The sequence below is a fragment of the Balaenoptera musculus genome, chromosome 15 (genome assembly GCF_009873245.2).
Source record: "Balaenoptera musculus isolate JJ_BM4_2016_0621 chromosome 15, mBalMus1.pri.v3, whole genome shotgun sequence".
Taxonomy (NCBI): domain Eukaryota; kingdom Metazoa; phylum Chordata; class Mammalia; order Artiodactyla; family Balaenopteridae; genus Balaenoptera; species Balaenoptera musculus.
The window spans coordinates 83,676,269-83,694,458 of NC_045799.1; the positions used below are offsets into that span (position 1 = coordinate 83,676,269).

The 18,190-nt window shown below is 48.5% G+C and overlaps 1 protein-coding gene across 5 annotated transcripts in view; it reads right to left on the minus strand.

Moving 5' to 3' along the window:
* Positions 1–3,328: 3,328 nt before the first annotated feature.
* The window catches only part of DAGLB (diacylglycerol lipase beta), a 30,452-nt gene continuing 15,590 nt past the window's right edge, over positions 3,329–18,190 (minus strand). For 3 of the 5 annotated variants that reach the window (XM_036826891.1, XM_036826895.1, XM_036826894.1), the window contains 8 exons: positions 17,323–17,406; positions 15,399–15,476; positions 12,451–12,531; positions 12,234–12,361; positions 6,157–6,225; positions 6,001–6,073; positions 4,727–4,968; positions 3,329–4,627 (listed from right to left, as the gene is read on the minus strand). In XM_036826891.1, the coding sequence (XP_036682786.1) occupies positions 4,429–4,627; positions 4,727–4,968; positions 6,001–6,073; positions 6,157–6,225; positions 12,234–12,361; positions 12,451–12,531; positions 15,399–15,476; positions 17,323–17,406 (954 nt within the window). In that variant the 3' untranslated portion in view covers positions 3,329–4,428. The remainder of the gene's footprint in view (positions 4,628–4,726; positions 4,969–6,000; positions 6,074–6,156; positions 6,226–12,233; positions 12,362–12,450; positions 12,532–15,398; positions 15,477–17,322; positions 17,407–18,190) is intronic. The other 2 variants (XM_036826893.1, XM_036826892.1) reach the window with 2 other exon arrangements.

The following is an 18,190-nucleotide window of genomic DNA, read 5'->3' on the forward strand; positions in this document are numbered from 1 at the left end:
AAGAGCAGTACAGCCTCCTTCCTGAGACGCTGCCATTTAATGCACCCTGATTGGCCAGCCCACGTTCCCTACCTAACACTGTACGTGGTAACGAACGAGTGTAACAGCTCAGCTCTTTGGATCAATCTTTTTGATTTCGTAGTGAGATTTTTAAAACAAATTAGCGTATTAGCCTTTGCGAGATCTGGAACAGCTCTTACTCCTGTGCTCCCTCCCATGAAGCGTTCTGCTCTGGCCGTGGGTGCGCCGGGTGGCGTGTGTGGAGCCCTTGTGACCCGAGGATGAAGACAGTATTTTAACAAAATATGGAGATTAATTTACACTACATTGTATACGTCATAATTAAACTATTAAAAGTGTCACGGGTAAACGTTTTAAAAGGTTAATTTCTGTCAAATGCAGTAGATGATGAAAGGTCGGTATTATCAGTAAGTGTTCTCTTAAGCTTTTCCTTTTCCTTAAACGTGCCCATCCCTCCTGAAAGTGGGCATTTAATCCATCTTTGACCTCATCATTTTCATAGTTGCTAACTTAGTGCTTTTCTTATAGAACCCCTTCTTAATGAGCAATATGCCTCCTTGTATTATAAAATCGTTCTGAATATGCATTAGAAAAATTTTTTTGTAGATTAGTAAAAGTGCATTCCTGTTTTCATGTTACCTTATCCAAAGCTAGTTAAGTGCTTTCCTTGGTTTTCTAGTAACTAGGTGTAAAAATCCTATGTTGCAGCTTTACAGTTTTAAAAATACTTAGATATTCTTAAACTGTAAACCCTGCCGGCTGACCGACACTGCACCTGGACTAACAACACTGCCCCCTCTGGCCTCACAGCGTGCACACGCTTCCTGTCCTTGCCCTAACGATGTCCCTTGGGGTCTGTGAGGTTCTGTCAACCCCGTGCTCGTGCTAACGAAGTTCTGTACAACTTACCCACTGGCAAGAATACGAGCTTGGACCTTTCAACCACTAGAACAAAATTTTTTAAATTGACAGTTGCAGAATTGTGGAGTGTTTTTACATTGATCTTTTGCTAATGCGATTAGCAGTATGTTTTGCATGTATGACTTAATAAATCCTTGAATCATGATTGGTAATACTGGACTTCTTGAGAGCTTGGGGAACCACCTGCTGGGGTATGCGTTTGTTTGCCTCCCTGTAAAACCCTGGGTCGTTGGATGTTCATTTCCAACGCATGTTTTCGTGGTGGGGGGGACAGGGAGCGGTCCCTCTACGGGGAGAAGATGGAGGAGCCAGCAAACAGAGGGGGCGTTGAGTGACGTTCGGTTTGAGACCTGGCGAATGTTGGCGAGACTCATGTGATGTCCACGCAGGGACGTGTGTCAGCATCTCGGGCCAGAGCTCTGGGCCGAAGATGCAGATGTTGGAACCCGAGCTGGCAGCCTGGTAAGGTGGAGACTGACGATATGACTTTAAGATCCTTTCTGGAGCCTAAACTTATACTATTAACAGTTCATGTTAGAAGCAGTTTTAAAAATTTTCTTTTTTATTGCTTGGAAGAGTTTTTTTTTTTTTTAACCAAAGATAAATAATGCAGTTTAAAGACCAAATCTAAAGGGTTGCCACAAAAACAGCAGTCTTCCCCCTTCACACCCTCCCCAGAGGCACCTATTTTGAGTTCTCTTAGGTAATTCTTCATACTTGTCTTCACATGCCTAAGCATATGCTTGCTTTTGTCTCTTTTACTTACCAGATCACTGGTTTATCATAAAAGGATGTAACTCAGGAACAGCCAGACGGAAGAGATGTAGAGGGCAAGGTATGGAGGAAGGGCTGGGCGCTTCCCTGGGTGCACGGCTCTCCCCACATCTCCACGTGTTCACCAACCCGGAAGCTCTCCAAACCAGGTCCCTTCGAATTTTCTGGAGGCTTCAATTCAGTCACTGGCCATTGGTGACTGATTGAGCTGTCAGGCCCTCCCCTCCCCGGGGCTCAGGCTGAGCTGTGTGCTCCGTTGGATTTTCAGTTCCAGCCACCACCGACGACGTCCCCTCCCCGGTGGGGATGCAGTAGCTCTTAACCAGCCGTAACCCCAGCCTCAACACACCTTTCCCACCCCTTCAGTACAGTCGTTCGGGTTGGCGCTGATATTCAGCGTCTGCATTACCGCTGCCACGTAAACGCTCAGGGCTGAGCCACGTAGTAACAGGATCTGCCTTTCCTGCACAACTTTGGTTTCTTTCGGAGTACTAGGTTGTTTTCTGTGTACTTGATTAACTTAACTGTGACTTTTCCATCTGTTGTCTAAATCTCAGGACATTCGGACGTATCATGTGTTTCATCAGTTTTCATTTCCCTAAAGGCACAGAGCCCTCTGACCACCACTCCTCTTACGTGTTGATCTTTTATTTTCTAATCTTAACTCCTTGTTTTCTGATTTACTTTCTCACCTTGATGGACAGATTCTCCAAGAGCTTCCTGAGGAGTAAGTATGTTGGTGATCTATGTTTTGAGCACTTGTATCTTTGAAAATAACTTCATTCTAACCTGACACTTTTTGGCTGGGTCTGTAATTCCAGGCTGGAAATAACTTGTTTGGCTTCTTGAAGGCAGCTCTCCCGTCGTCTTGGCCGTTTGCACTGCAGGGGGCGGTACGTTTATCTCCACGTCTTGTGGGGTCTGCCCTGTGTCTTCATGTCCTGGGTGGATCTTTGTCTCCCGTACCCTGTGCTTGGTGGGCTTGTTCTGTCTGGAAGCTTGTCTCCCATTATTCAGGTATCCCTTTCCCAGCTGCTTTTGATTTCGTTTTTTATACTTTTCATGTCCAGGAGTTCTTTTTTCCCTAAATACTATTTTTCAGCCTTGTGGATCAGTTTTGTGGTTGCAGCACTCTTTCTGTTCCCAAGCTGTATGTAGCTGGGAGGGTTTGAAGCTTCTCCCGTGTCTGTTTCTTTTGGTCCTTTGTTCCCCAAGTGTCTGGCAATCCCTGGCTCGTGCTTGAACACTGAAAACTAAAAAGCAGACCAGACACTGAGCACGTAGGTGGGTCACGCCAGGGCGGTGTGGGTCAACGTGCTGGAGATCGCTTTCCTTTCTGCTGCTAGGAACGTACAGGAATTATGTTTAGAAACGAAACTTGTAGCAGTTGGATGTTACCGCGGCATTTCAGTCAGAGACCTTTGCAGGTTTTCAAAAGCTGAGGTGGTATGGCTGTGACAGCTACTAGGCCCTGAGGGGGCAGGTATCCCTATAGGTCTGATTTCCTTGGAGCATCTTCTTGAAGGTTCTGGGAGCCAAGTGGGAGGAGTTGTTCTACTGCGCTGGTGCCCAGCGCCCCCTCTACCCTGAAGCAAGCAAGGAGCCAGATTGCTTCCAGCCGTCACTCTGGCCGGTCCCCCGCTGTCTGCGTCACGCCCAGGTCCGAGGTGCCTGGGCATCTGGTTTGTAGACCGGATTTATTCTTGTCTTTCCTTCCCCACTTCACCCAGGAGTCCACTTACCTCTGGCCATCTCCCTGTTCCTGTCTCTTCTTCCCCCCGTCCTTGTGGGTTTATGCTTTCTAAAGGAATCCCATCACTGTCATTTTACAGGGTTTGGATCGGGGGTGGAGTGCAGTCAGACGCCTGGGCAACCTTCGGTCTTTAGCCAGAGCTCCAGGAAAACTTAAGACTCCATTTTGTTGTTTACAGTGGACAGAAAAAAGATGTTTAAAACAGGACTGTTGTAAAACTACCCAGTAAAATAGACCTGCCCAGAAACACCCACTGGAAGAGTTCATGGCTGTGCAGGCACTCATGATATGTAAGTGCTTTTTTTTTTTTTTTTTTAACTCGCTCTGCATCCACTGGCCGACCTCCGCGAATACCCCCCGAGAACCGGGCCAGCCCCCTGAGGCTGGTGCAACAAGCAGTGTGACCAGGCAGCGGGGCACTCGGAGGGCAGGCGAGCAGTCTGCTCGCTTCCCCGACCTGGTTTCGTCTGATCCCCCGTCGGAGCCCAGGGCTGACCCTCGCTTGGTGCCACCCAGGACAGAACCCCAGTCTGCACCCTCGCAACTGACACTGAGTTTGTGCAGGCAGGAAAGTCCGGTTTGCAGAATACACTGCACACCTGTGTGCCAACTCGTAAGGCAGGACCCTGTCACTGAAAAGGTGGCCCAAGGGGCGGGTGCCTACAGATCCGTTAGGGCCTTAAACCTGGCTGTGGGACTCCCGGGAATCAGCGGGCCTACAGGAAAGGGCGTCACGCCCGCTCAGTCTCGGGGGGGCCGTCACCTCAGTGCTCTGCTGGCTCCTGATTGTGTGAATATTGTGGTCAGAGGTATTTCTCAAATTACTCAGTCATTTAGGAGACCACTGAAATCCGATCGATGGACATCCAGGTACGGCCATCGTGGGAATCACTCAGATGTTAAGTCACTGTCGGAACAAGAGCGGTGTCCACGGCCCGAGCAGCTCCCAGTTGCCCTGGTTACGCCACGTCCACGCTGGAGCCTCCCTGGGTCGGACAGGAAACACAGGCGGCTCTGTCGGACACCACGCTGTCCAGGGCTCTCATCAGGATGTCTGGCATGTGGTCTGTTAGCATCTTTGGGCCGATGAGTATTTTGCTGAATTCCGACTCATGTGACCACTTCACGCTATACCGAGCAGCAGGATAGCAGGAAAACCTGAAAGAGGAAAAGCCGAGCATCTCTTCAAGTCTCAGCCCCGTGAGTCTCCCTTCACCGCTGGTGGGTGACTGACCACGTCAGGCCCGCCGCACTCACCTCCCTGAAGTGCCCACTTCCTCCAGGTGGATGATCCTGCCGGGGGGGTAGAGAGGGGGGTACTTGCTGGGGGACTCGAGCGGGGAGTCGCTGGAGAAGCTGTAGGCCGGGGACCCGTGCGCCAGCAGGCTCCGCTCCCCGAGGAGAGGCTGCGTCAGGTCGCCCCCATCCAGCTCCGTCGGCAGGTCCTCGGGGTGCCCTCCAAAGAGCTCGTACCAGCACCCGCGCAGCAGGATCTTGTACTGAGGGCGAGACCGAGAAGGTGGTGCGCGTGTGACTCCGGGAGGCTTTCACGGTCCCCGGAGACCTCCTGGGACCCGTGAGCTGGCGGCGGCAACCCCACAGCACAGAAGCCTGGCTGCTTTGTTTTTCAACGTGGATCTTAGGAGTGTGGAGGTCAGGGGCCCAAACTCAGGTTTCTCTGGGGGCAGTGACGCCATTGTACTTGAAGCAATATTTAAAAACCAAATTCAGGCAGATTTTGAGGAAAAATTACCCTTAATTCTTTTTAGGCAATTCTGTAAACCAGTTTTACCCTTTACCCTTAAAGACATTAGATATGAAATTTTTTTTTTTTTAATTTGGGGGGAGTGTTAGCTGATAAGGAGGAAGTCTATTTTTAAATTAAAAATTTTTTTCTAATTAGCAACAAAAACACAAAAAATGTCAAAACAAAGATGTTAAGTGAAAAATCATCTCTAATCCCATTATCTAAATAAAACCACATTTTGGTGTATTTTTTTGGTGAAAGCTATATATACCTCATCACCTACCCCTGCCTTGGATTATATTCTAAGAAGCATTTTTAATCCTGCCGTTTTTAAAAAAACTCTTCAAAACATCATGGATGTTTTTCTCTACCGGTAAATACAAATGCATTTATATTTGTAACGACTGTAATGTTCCACAGCCCAGCAATACCAGCGCCTCCTAAACTCTGTGTCTGGCAGCCTTGTGACCAAAACCATCAGAACGCTGTTAGTCACGACAGGACTAAGAAGTATGACAAAAACAAATCACTCAACCAAACAGGGATGGCTCTAGTATAGTACGTTCTAGTTGCAGCTTCCCTGCGCTCGGTTTAGCCGTTTGCTTCTCAGGCGTCCTCTGCAGAACAGCAGCCAACAGTCTGTGCCGGGGGTGGAAGAGCTTCTAGCAGCATCAGTGCCCTGCGCTATGAGGCTCTGAATTTAGAAATGTCCTCTCGAGCCACAAACAGCCTGGCGGGGAGGCCCTAACCCCTGCAGGTCCTCTTCCGGGGCCCCCCGAGTTACCTTGGGCTTGTTGCAGTGAGCAATCACTCGCAAGATTCTCCTCTTCAGATCTTCCAAGTTGGTCACACTTAACCTGTTGAGCAAAAGAGCAGACTGAGGCCCAGCACTCGCCTTTCCCGCCAGCCCAAGCCCAGACGGGGCAGCCAGCAGACTCACCTGGGAATCACATCCTTGCCCAGAACAAGTGACACGATGAAGGTCTTAGAGTATTCACAAAGGGATTTGCTGAAATAAAAAAAAAAAAAGGTGATTACGTTGCCCACAGAAGGCTTCCAAGAGAAAGCAAGTAACTGTACCAAGTTAGGAAGAGGTCAGTGTTCACAGAACTCCACTCTATTCTCCACCCTCTAAAGGGGAAGAGAAATAAGAGATTCCAGGTAGAGCAACTCACTGGCCAGATTCTCTTGAAAAAGTAAAAGGCATGGGGATTAACGTTACTAGATGTCAGCACTGGGTAGGCAACTAAGGTACTTAACCCAGTGCGGCATCAGCACAATCAGACGAAGCCAGGGGAAGAGTGAGCATGGATGCCTCCCACAGGGCAGGAGTGGTACTGCAGGTCAGCAGTAGGGGAAGGATGGGCTTTTAATAAACAGTGCTAAGACAAAGCACTCAAGGTGTGAGCGGGAAGATGAAACTGAATCTCTACCTCATGCTGTACACAAAAAAACCCTGAATTAAACATAGATTAAAGACCTAGGTAAAGGTGAAAGGTCAGACTAAAAGGCTTTTAAAAGATACGACAGGAGACTAGCTCCACGTCCTTGGGACAGAGAAAGATTTCTTAAAACGAAGACCTGGGACTTCCCTGGTAGTGCAGTGGTTAAGAATCCACCTGCCAATGCAGGGGACACGGGTTCGATCCTGGTCTGGGAAGATCCCACATGCCACGGAGCAACTAAGCCTGTGCGCCACAACTACTGAGCCTGTGCTCTAGGGCTCGCGAGCCACAACTACTGAGCCCACATGCCACAACTACTGAAGCCTGTGCTCCACAACAAGAGAAGCCACTGCAGTGAGAAGCCCACGCACCGCAATGAAGAGTAGGCCCCGCTCACTGCAACTAGAGAAAGCCTGCGCGCGGCAACGAAGACCCAACACAGCCAAAGATAATGACAAATTAGTCAATGTTAAAATTAAGAACTGATAAAGACTTGACTCAAAGTAAAAAGACACATCAAGGAGTGAGTATATTTACAACACATACTTAGAACCAACAAAGAACTGATGTACTGAATATATATACAAACCAGCGAGAAAAAAAATAGAAAATACAGTAGGAAAATGGGCAAAAGGAACTTCATGAGTGGAAACTCAATAAAAATATGAAGAGACTCAACTTCATCATGGAAATGCAAATTAAACAATGAAACATCACTGCGCACCCATCAGATTGGCAAAAATGTTCAAGTTGGACACTATTAAGTGTTAGTGAGAGGTGTGCATGCTGCCGGTGAGGTGTGAATGGGCGCAGCCACAACACGCGAAGCGCGAGCACGTGCACACTCCATGACCCAGCACGTCTGTGACAGCCCGATGTCCGTCACCAGCAGAGCAGATAATTTGTGATATGTGATGAAACATAATGAGAATTTACACAATAACATTTCAGACATCAAACAATGTGGGGAAAAAAAAATAACAGAAAAAAAGTATAATTCCCTTCCTCTAAATTTCAAAATCATGCAAATCCAAACTATGTAGAGACATGTAAACAGGTGGTAAAACTAGTTTTTAAAGCAAGGGAAGGGACTTCCCTGGCGGTCCAGTGGTTAACACTCCAAGCTTCCACTGCAGGGGGCATGGGCTCAATCCCTGGTCGGGGAACTAAGATCCTGCAGGCCGCATGGTGCGGCCAAAAATTAAAAAACAATTTTTTTTTAAATTAAAAAAAAAAAAAAAGGAAGGGAAGAATTTTCACAAAGATCAGGACAGTGATTCCCTGTGAACAGGAAAGGAGAGGACACACAGGGACTCTCTAAGGCACTGGCAAGGTTCATTTCTCCACTTGGGTGGGTGCAGAGGTATGTGACTATTTTTAAATCAGCTTTATTGAGGTGTAATTTACAACAGTAAAATCACACCCATTGTAAGTGTACAATTTGATGACTCTTGACAAATGTATATAATTGTTTAGCAACCACCTCAATCAAGATGTAGAGCATTTCCATCACCCCCGGGCTCCCTGTGTCCTTCTGCAATATCCCACCCCCAACCCCAGGCAACCACTGATCTGCTTTCTGTTGTTATAGTTTTGTCTTTTCTAAAATGTCATATAGGGACTTCCCTGGTGGTGCAGTGGTTAAGAATCCGCCTGCCAATGCAGAGGACACAGGTTCAAGCCCTGGTCCGGGAAGATCCCACATACCACAGAGCAACTAAGCCCGTGCGCCACAACTACTGAGCCTGCGCTCTAGAGCCCGCGAGCCACAACTACTGAGCCTGCGCTCTAGAGCCCGCGAGCCACAACTACTGAGCCCGCGCACCTAGAGGCCACGCTCCGCAACAAGAGAAGCCACCGCAATGAGAAGCCCGTACACCACAACTAGAGAAAGCCCGCACACAGCAACGAAGACCCAATGCAGCCAAAAATAAATAAATTCATTAAAAAAAAAATTTTTTTTAAATGTCATATTAAGTGAAATCACACAGTAAGGTCTCTTGTATCAGGTTTCTTTCACACAGCAAAATGCACCCAAGTTGTATGGATGTTTGCTTATTACTCTCAAAAACATGTTTTATCTTTGTTTCACTGAATAAAAACAATCAGTTATTTTAAAAAGTCACTTTCGTGTCTTACTATATGTATAAATATGTGTTTTAATATTAAAAGAGCTTTTAAAAATTTTAAAGGTACACAAACATTTATGTATAAAGATATTGATAGATTTATAATAATAAAAAATGAAAAGAATGTAAATATCAGTATGGGAATAAATAAAAGTGGTGTAACCAGATGATAGAAAACTAAGTAGTTAATTTAAAAACATGTTCTCAAAGAATAGTTAAGGATATAATGTATACAGAGTATTAGAAAAACACATATCCACACACACACACACACACACACACACACACAAAAAGCTGGAAGAAAGCAAACCTAAATAGTTACAATGATGATTTCTGGGTAGATCTTGATCTCTCCACTTATTTATATTTTTCAAAAATTCTATGATGGATACAAATTTAATTTTTACCCCTTTCATTTTTATTTCTTTTTTTTTAATGGTCGTACAGATTTCTTCTATCATCAGGCCAAAGATTATACAGGATTAAGTATGTTGAATCAGAAAAGAAAAATGTAATTTTCAAACTCAAAAAATGAATTAGTAACCAAATTCAGTAAAGTTGCAGGATACAAAATTAATATACAGAAACCTGCATTTCTATATACTAATAATGAACTATCAGAAAGAGAAATTAAGATAACAATCCCATTTATAATTACATCAAAAAGAATAGGACTTACTTGGTGGTCCAGTGGTTAATAATCTGCTTTCCAATACAGGGGACGCGAGTTGATCCCTGGTCAGGGAACTAAGATCCCACATGCCGCGGGGCAACTAAGCCCGCACTGCAACTACTGAGCCCATGCGCTCTAGAGCCCATGCACCACAACTAGAGAGAAGCCCATGCGTCACAACGAAGATGCCGTGTGCCACAACTCAGACCCGATGCAAACAAATAAATATTGAAAAAAAAAAAAGAATAAAGTACCTAGGAATAAATATAACCAAGGAGGTGAAAGACCTGCACAGTGAAAACTAGAAGCCACTGAAGAAAGAAACTGAAGAAGACACAAATAAATGGAAAGGTATTCTGTGCTCATGAATTAAAAGAATTATTACTAAAATGTCCATATTACCCAAAGAAATCTACAGATTCAATGTAATCCTAATCAAAATTCCAATGGCATTTTTCACAGAAATAGAACAAACAACACTAAAATTCATATGGAAGCACAAAAGACCCCAAATAGCCCTAAGCAATCTTGAGAAAGAAAAACAAAGCTGGAGATATCGTGATCCTTGATTTCATAATATAATGCAAAGCTAGAGTAATCAGAACAGTATGATGACCAGTATAAATACAGACACATAGATCAATGGAACAGAACAGGGAGCCCAGAAATAAGCCCATGCACTTACAGTGAATTAATTAAGAAGGGAGCTGAGAATACACAGTGGGGAGAAGACAGTCTCTTCAATAAATGATGTTGGGAAAACTGGACCACTATCTCACCATACACAAAAGTTAATTCAAAATGGGTTAAAGACTTGAATATAAGACCTGAAATCAGAATACCCCTAGAAGAAGACATAGGCAGTAAGCTCCTTGACATTAGTCTTGGTGATGATTTTTTGGATTTGACACCAAGAACAAAGGCAACAAAAGTCTAATTAAATGGGACTACATCCAACTAAAAAGCTTTTGCACAGCAAAGGAAACCACTGACAAAATGAAAAGGCAACTTACTGAATGGAAGAAGGTATTTGCAAATCATATACCTGATAAGAGGTTAGAACCAAAATATATAAAGAATTCATACAACTCAATAGCAATAAGACAATCTGATTAAAAAATGGGCAGACGGGGACTTCCCTGGCGGTCCAGTGGTTGAAACACCGAGCTTCCACTGCAGGGGGCGTGACCCCTGCAGGGTTCAATCCCTGGTCCGGGAACTAGGATCCCACATGCCGCGTGTCCAAAAGAAAAGGGCAGACGATCTAAATAGACATTTTTCCAAAGAAGACATACAGATGGCCAACAGGTACGTGAAAAGATGCTCAACATCACTAATCATCAGGGAAATGCAAATCAAATGAAAATGCAAAGCTCGAGATGGCACCTCGCACCTGTCAGAATGGCTATTATCCAAAAAAGATAAACATGAAATAACAAGCACTGGCCAGATGTGGAGGAAAGGGAATGCTTGTGCATTGTTGGTGGGGATGTGAACTGGTGCAGCCACTACAAACAAACAGCATGGAGGTGCCTCAAAAAATTAAAAATAGAACTACCATATGATCCAGCAATTCCACTTCTAGGCGTTTATCCAAAGAAAACGAAGACACTGACTTGAAAGATACCTGCACCCCCATGTTCACTGCAGCATTATTTACAATAGCCAAGACATGGAAAAAACCTAAGTGTCCACTAACGGATGAATGGATAAAGACGTGTGTGTGTGTGTGTGTGTGTGTGTGTGTGTGTGTGTGTAATGGAATATTATTCAGCCATAAGAGGTAACGAAATCTTGCCGTTTGTGGAGGGACAACAGCCTGGACGGACCTTAAGCGCATGACGCTAAGTGAGAGAACAGAAAGGCAAATACCACGTGATCTCACTTACATGTGAAAACTGAAAAAACAAACCAAGCTCACAGATACAGAGAACAGACTGGGGGCTGCCAGAGGGGGTGGGGTGGGAGGGGAGGCAGTGAAATGGGTGAAAGGAGTCGAAAGGTACAAGCTTCCAGTTATAAAATAAATAAGTTATTGGGATGTAATGTACAGCATGGCGACTGCAGTTAATAATGCTGTGCTGCGTATGTGAAAGCTGCTAAGAAAGTAAATCTTAAAAGTTCTCCTGGGCTTCCCTGGTGGCGCAGTGGTTGAGAGTCTGCCTGCCAGTGCAGGGGACATGGGTTCGAGCCCTGGTCTGGGAAGATCCCACATGCCGCGGAGCAACTAAGCCCGTGAGCCACAATTACTGAGCCTGCGCGTCTGGAGCCTGTGCTCCGCAATAAGAGAGGCCGCGATAGTGAGAGGCCCGCGCACCGCGATGAAGAGTGGCCCCCGCTCGCCGCAACTAGAGAAAGCCCTCGCACAGAAACGAAGACCCAACACAGCCAAAAATAAATAAACAAATAAATAAATGAAGACGCTTTCATTTAAAAAAAAAAGTTCTCCTCACAAGGAAAAATGATTCTGTAACTATCTGTTAACTACACTTATTGTGATCATTTCACAGCATATACAAATATCGAATCGTTATGTTGTACATCTGAAACTAATATAATTATACCTCAGTTTAAAAAAATAAAATAAAATCAAAGCTATGGTTAGAGAGACCTATGAAAAGCTATCCAGTCTTTTTTCAACCAAGCAGGGCTTTGAAACAAACTTCTCCTGAGGATGAGAAATTGTTAACTAACTTGCAGAAAAGAGACCAGTTTTGACCATATAACTTGTGAGTAGCACCTCCTTACAGGAAAGAAAACAAAGAAGTACCTCAGCAGCCCCCTGGGCGGGGAAAAGGCGTAACACCTGACTTGTGGGTATGGGTTTCTGAGCATGATGGTCAACAGGGCTGCGGCGCCTGCCCCCAGGCTGTGCCCCACGATGACCAGCCGGTATTCCTAGGGGGCAAATGCAGAATGAGTAAAGGTTAAGAAAACAAATAGCTAATGGCAGAGAAAACGAAAGAAAAGAAGAGTTAAAATCTCACAGGTGCAATGCTGAACGCCTGGCTCAAAATCCCGTCGTTGATGAGTCGTCGGTAAACGTATCTGGCAGCTTGAGAAATCCCCTGAAAGTGCAGACACAGAGGCGGCTGGTGACTGTCAGACAGGCCAGGCCTACACGGGGTCTCCTAGTGGCGACTCTGTCCCCCCAGACAGGGAAGCCATCCTGGGATCAGCGAGCACATCTACCGCTCACTGCTGTGTTCCTGGCACCTGGCACAGAGCTTGGCACGAAGCAGGGGCTCAAAAAATATTTCCATGAGCGAATAGGTGACGTCAGGAACATCCTTCCATGTCAATGGATATTTCTAAGGCTTCTTCTGTAGCTACAGAGTATTTTGCTGCATGGACGTCCCACAGTTTACTTTAGCCAAGTCCCCACGGTCCGTCACGTTTAGATTCTAAATGGCTCATCTTTCACAAGTACGTTAAAATGTAAAGTTCTGAATCAGTGACAGTGACTAAGGAGCCACTGCTCCTGCAAAAGCAGAACTAAAACCATCGGAAGTGAGTCCTAGGGAGGCCAGGCTTTGGTTTAATTTCAAAAAACAGAATGTAAAACTTCCTAACAAATACAGCTATCTCACGAAACAGACTTCTTGAAAATTAAGTAGTTCCCATCGAGGAGAGACAACCCTGTCAACCAAAAACGTTTTCAGAGTGCTTCCTGCATGACAACACAGGACAGGCCTGGCCACCGCCCCCCGCAGCCTAACCTCCAACAGGATGAAATGGGAGAAATTCCACACGAGATGGGAGCCTGTTTTGCTCCTCTCTAAAGCTGCTGCAAATTCCTGATTCAACAGCCCTATAACCCTGTGAGCAGAATGCGGAACCTGGCCTCGCGTATGAGAAACCAGGAGGTCTGAAGGGTTAACATGCTGTGCACAGTCTGACGGCACTTCTGGACAAACCGCCAGATCTCCCTTTCCTCCCCCTCCTACCACGCGATGCTGTCGACTTCCGCCAACATTTATTAGGCACCTACCGCGTATCTGGTTCTGGACAGCCAAAGCCACTCGGCATTTGAACCACAACTCGGCCGGCTGTGAGTCTCCCTGGCACAAGTGTTACAGGTGAAATGCCAAGACCGTTTTCAGCTGCACAGCTTTGAACTCCAACCATCGTGGACAGCATCAGAGCCAAAACTCGGTACCAAGGCCAAGAGCAGAGAACAGTTCGTGCCCTTAGGCCCTGAGCAGCTGTCTTCCCGGCGGGAGGGCAAGAGCTGTCACTGAACGAAACGGCGCTGGAGGAGGCCTGCGCTGAGAGCCGGCCAGGCCTGCAGGGTCGCAGCGTGTGGAGGCACAAAGCCTCGGTCTGCGGCCCAAATTCTTCTAAGACCAGAGCCACAGCCGAGCCCACAGGGCTCTGAGGGTATTCTGTGCTTGGCTAGTTGATGCGTCTCTATATTAAGTTTTAAATTTCTTATTTGTTTTTCTTCATGCACACCCAGTAATAGTTAAACTGGACTTGTCAGTGAATTGAGGTATGAAAAGACAGCTAAGGGATAAAGGAAAAAAGTTCACATTCCCAGGACTGTCAAGCTCTTAACTGGCGGCAGAACAAAAGCCAAAAGCTTCCACTCCGGCTCTTCCCTGAAGTGTCCAGGCACAGAAAAAAACAAAAACCCAAAAAACAACAGTAACAAAAAAACCTGGAAGGAAAAAAAGTTGTCCAGACAGGACACTGGGGTTCAATTACCAGCACCGCACTCTGGCAATAACACGTGCTTTTATAAAAATGAAGCATTCTATTTAAAAAACTATTACTACAGAAGTAATACATGTTTTGGTTAAAAACCACACGAAGTGTATAAAAACAGTGGAAGACCACTGCCCTCCACCCCCGACATCCTTCTCCCCAGAAGCAGCCGCTGTAACCTTTAGGGAAGGAATCATCCCAGACTTTCCCTCAAGTGTTAAAACGCTCAGCTCTACAACCTCGTTAGTCATCAGGAAAATGCAAATCAAAACCACAGTGAGATACCCACTTCACAGCCACTAGAATGGCTATATTCAAAAAAAAAAAAAGAAAGAAAAGTGATGAGGATGTGGAGAAATGGAAACCCGCGTTCTTTGCTGGTGGGAACGTAAAATGGTGCAGCTGTGTTGGAAAACAGTTTGCTGGTTCCTCAAAAAGTTAAACAGAGAAATAACAGAAGACCCAGAAATCCCATGTCTGGGTATATTCCCCCCAGAACTGAAAGCAGGGACTCCAGCAGTTACCTGCACACCCATGCTCATGGCAATTTTACAGCAGCCAAAGGAAGTTCTGACACACGCTGCAACACGGATGAAGCCTGAGGACATGTGCTCAGTGAAATAAGCCAGTAATGAAAGGACAAATACTGTATAATTCCACTTATATGAGGAACGTAAAATAAGCAAATTCACCGACAGTAAAACGGTGGTTCCCGGAGGCTGGCGGAGGGAAATAACTCTGCTCTGAGCAGGCCGTGCTCCTCTCGTCATCCCTTCGGGAGGAGCTTATGCACCCCGGGCCCCCTGCCAGCACAGTAACAGTGAAACAGGAACTCGGTATTCTGACATATGCAGAGAATGCAACGACATGCAGAAAAGTGCTGAGCGTCTGCATCTCAGGGAGGGTCTGCCTGCACTGTGTTGCACTAAAGCTTTTTTGCACCATGAGGAAGTACTACTTTAATTACACGGGAAGAAAAGCATTCAAATGCCAACTCTGACACTTGTTCCAGTAACCGTGTAGCTACTGGCAAGTGATGCAATCGCTATGAACCTGCTTCTTTCTCTTAAAAACAAAAGTAACCTCTCAGGGCTGTGGTGAGAAGTCGTGCTGGACAGCACCTGGCTCACAACAGCGTTAACGCGGGAGACCCCGAGCTGAAAATACTCCAGCGCCTTCGAGGTTCCCCTTGACAGAACATTCCAGACCACACGGCCTCGGCTCCTACCTTGTGTGCCCAGCAGTCCTGCACCTCACACTCGAGGTCGAGCGGCTCGCTCTCTGCTGACAGGTCCGTAAGGATGTCCTGGAAACAGTGCGTGGGAAGAGGCCGTCAGCTGGGCTGGGCTAGCTGAGGGTGGCTGCGTGGGACAGTCCCCCGGGTCAGGCTGTTGAGAATTGGACCCCAGGTGCCTGAACTCGGGAGAGATGCCAGGTGGCCAGGAAGCTCCTGAGGGACCCACGGCGCAATCAGACATGAAGACTGGGGAGGGGACACATCTAAGACGCACCCTCTGCCCCCACTCCCTGCACACAGCATCTAAGCACCCACGAAGCACAGAGCCCTGGGCCAGGGTGTTGAGCAAAGCATGGTTCCCGTCCTCCAGGGGCCCAGTCAACGGCTGGCTGAAACCTAAGGGAGGGTAAGAGACACGTCACACAGAGCAGAGGAGGGGTGAGCGCTGCAGGGCACAGGGGGCTTCCTGGAGGAGGTGGCCTGAGCCAGAGCCTCACGGAAAAGCTGGTTTTCAGGAAGCAGAGGAGAGAACAGAGGCCGGCATCCCCACCCAGGGGAGCAGCAGGACCCAGGGCAGGGGCACCTGAGCACGGGAAGCGGGCGGTGGGCTGGGCTCACGAGCACTCAACTCTGGATGCATCGAGGGGCCGCGGGCAGAGCCTGGGAGGCTGGTGTGTCCCCGGGACCCGGGGAGGCCCAGCTGTGGGGGGAGGGGCCCCGAAGTGGCTCTGGCGCTGCCAGGGCTGGGAACTGTGCCCCCCAGCGCCGACAGAGCCTCAACAAGAACCAGGAACCGTGTATAAAATGCAGTGGGAACTGCCGGAGGTTTGCGAGCAGTGGCAGGTCTGACCGTGTTCTAGAAAGAGTCCTCTGGATGGTACAAAGGACAGACTGGGAAGATGCGAGACGAGAGACAGGGACCGGGTAGGGAACCTGTCGCCGGCCCAGGAAAGAGAGGCCTGGGACCAGAACCAGGGCTGCGGTGCTGGGACTGGAAGAGACGGGCCAGAGAGGGGCCGGGCAGGACCACGCCTGACAGACTGGGCAGGAAGCGAGGAGAGAGCCGGAGACAACTTCAGCTCTGTGGCTTCTTGGGGGGCAAGGGGGCGCCGCATGGTTACTGGGGCGGGCGGTGCCCTGACGGGAGAGCAGACCCGGGAGCGGGGGCCCGGGCAGACCCAGATGGCTCCAGGCGAGGCAGGGGCAAGGCTGCCCGCGCAAGGTCGGGGGGGGGGGGGGGGCGGTGGAAAGCAGAAGAGGGTGGAGTCTCGTTTCATTTCCTGAGTCAGGAGAAAAGAGAGAACTAGGAAATGAGACTGAGGAACAGCCAAGAAGAGACCAAAAAGCACAACACAGGAGAGAAGAAAGTCGCCAGGTGTCTTCGTGGGGCAGAGACCGAGCAGGGTGGGAGGGGACCGCTGGGTGGGGCTGGACAGTGCTGGCTCCCACGGCACTGGGGGAGCCGGGGGCAGGCGCGTGGGGCCGGCTGAGACCCCGAACGGGAACTGGGGAGGGGGGGTGGGGGGTACCTAAGAGTGGGCTGACTTTGGACTGCATGACTTAACCTACTGTTCTTTCTGGCTTTGGGTGCAGAAACGTCAAGGGGAGGGTCACCCGGGTTGGGGGCCCAGGGAATCAAGCGGGCACCCACCCAGGAGTAGGGGAGCCCAGCCCTGCCAGCGTCTAAGTTTCCAATATTTCTTGGTTAAAAGGAAATGGCTTTATCTGCTTTTTCAAAGGGAATATTTGACAGCCCTGGACTCGCCTCCCTGTTTTCCACGCCCGGTGTTTCCCTGTGTCTGATGCTGTCACTTACGAAGGTTTCCCCTCAGTTCCAGAAAAGCTGGGTCTCCTGGCGTCTGAGCTGCTGACCGCCCGCCCCCGGTCCCCTGGGCCAGCGCGCCAGGCTCCGTACCTGGAGAGACATGGTTCCCCTCACAGCCACCACCACCGACTCCTTCCTGTGGTCCAGAGCCACTAAGAAGGGGAGCTCGTACACCTGGGAGAGAGGAACGAGCATTAGCGCAGGTGCCTGCGGACACGGCTGGGCCAGCCCAGAGCGGCTGACAAACGGCGCTGCCGAGCACAGCGCGGAGGGGTGCACTGATCCCCACCTCTGCTCGTCCTCAGCAGACAGTGTGACTTCTGATTCTCAGTGACGAAAGGCTCTCTAAACCCAAGACCCTTCTACCCTCGGGGGCAGAGGATAGAGCCATCTCGGTGGGCAAGACCAGAGCCTCCACTCTGCGTCAGTGCAAGCAGCGGGAGAGAGGCTCTGGGCCCTGTAAGCACCCACTTGCATCGGAACCGACCGCAGGTCCAGCAGTAACCCTAGGCTCCTGCCTTCGCACCTGCAGAAGCCCCGGAAGGAGCAGCGAGAGGGTCTGGGTTAGGCAGACCTGCCTCAGGAACTCTGCTCCGCCCCATTCCTGCCGTGGGACCCCAAGCAAACATCTGAAGTTCTCTTCGACCCCATTTCCTCATCTTTAAGGAGGACAGCATGGTGTGCTGTCCTCCGGCTGGTGTGACACCACGGGGATGGCCACCTGTGCGTGGTGAACGGTCGTGCATTTGGAGCCAGCAGGAGAGGACAGACTGCCGACTTCACCGCCCTGGTTTCCGCAGGAGAGGGACTTCTACTGATGACCTTGTGGGGGGCTCCTTGAAAGAGCCCACAGAGCAGTCACGAGCCTTCTGTGGAAAATCACCTCCTTTAAACCCCACCCGCTCTTTCTGTCACCACCACTCAGTGACAGGGCAGCACAGGGCTCACGGGCTCCTGC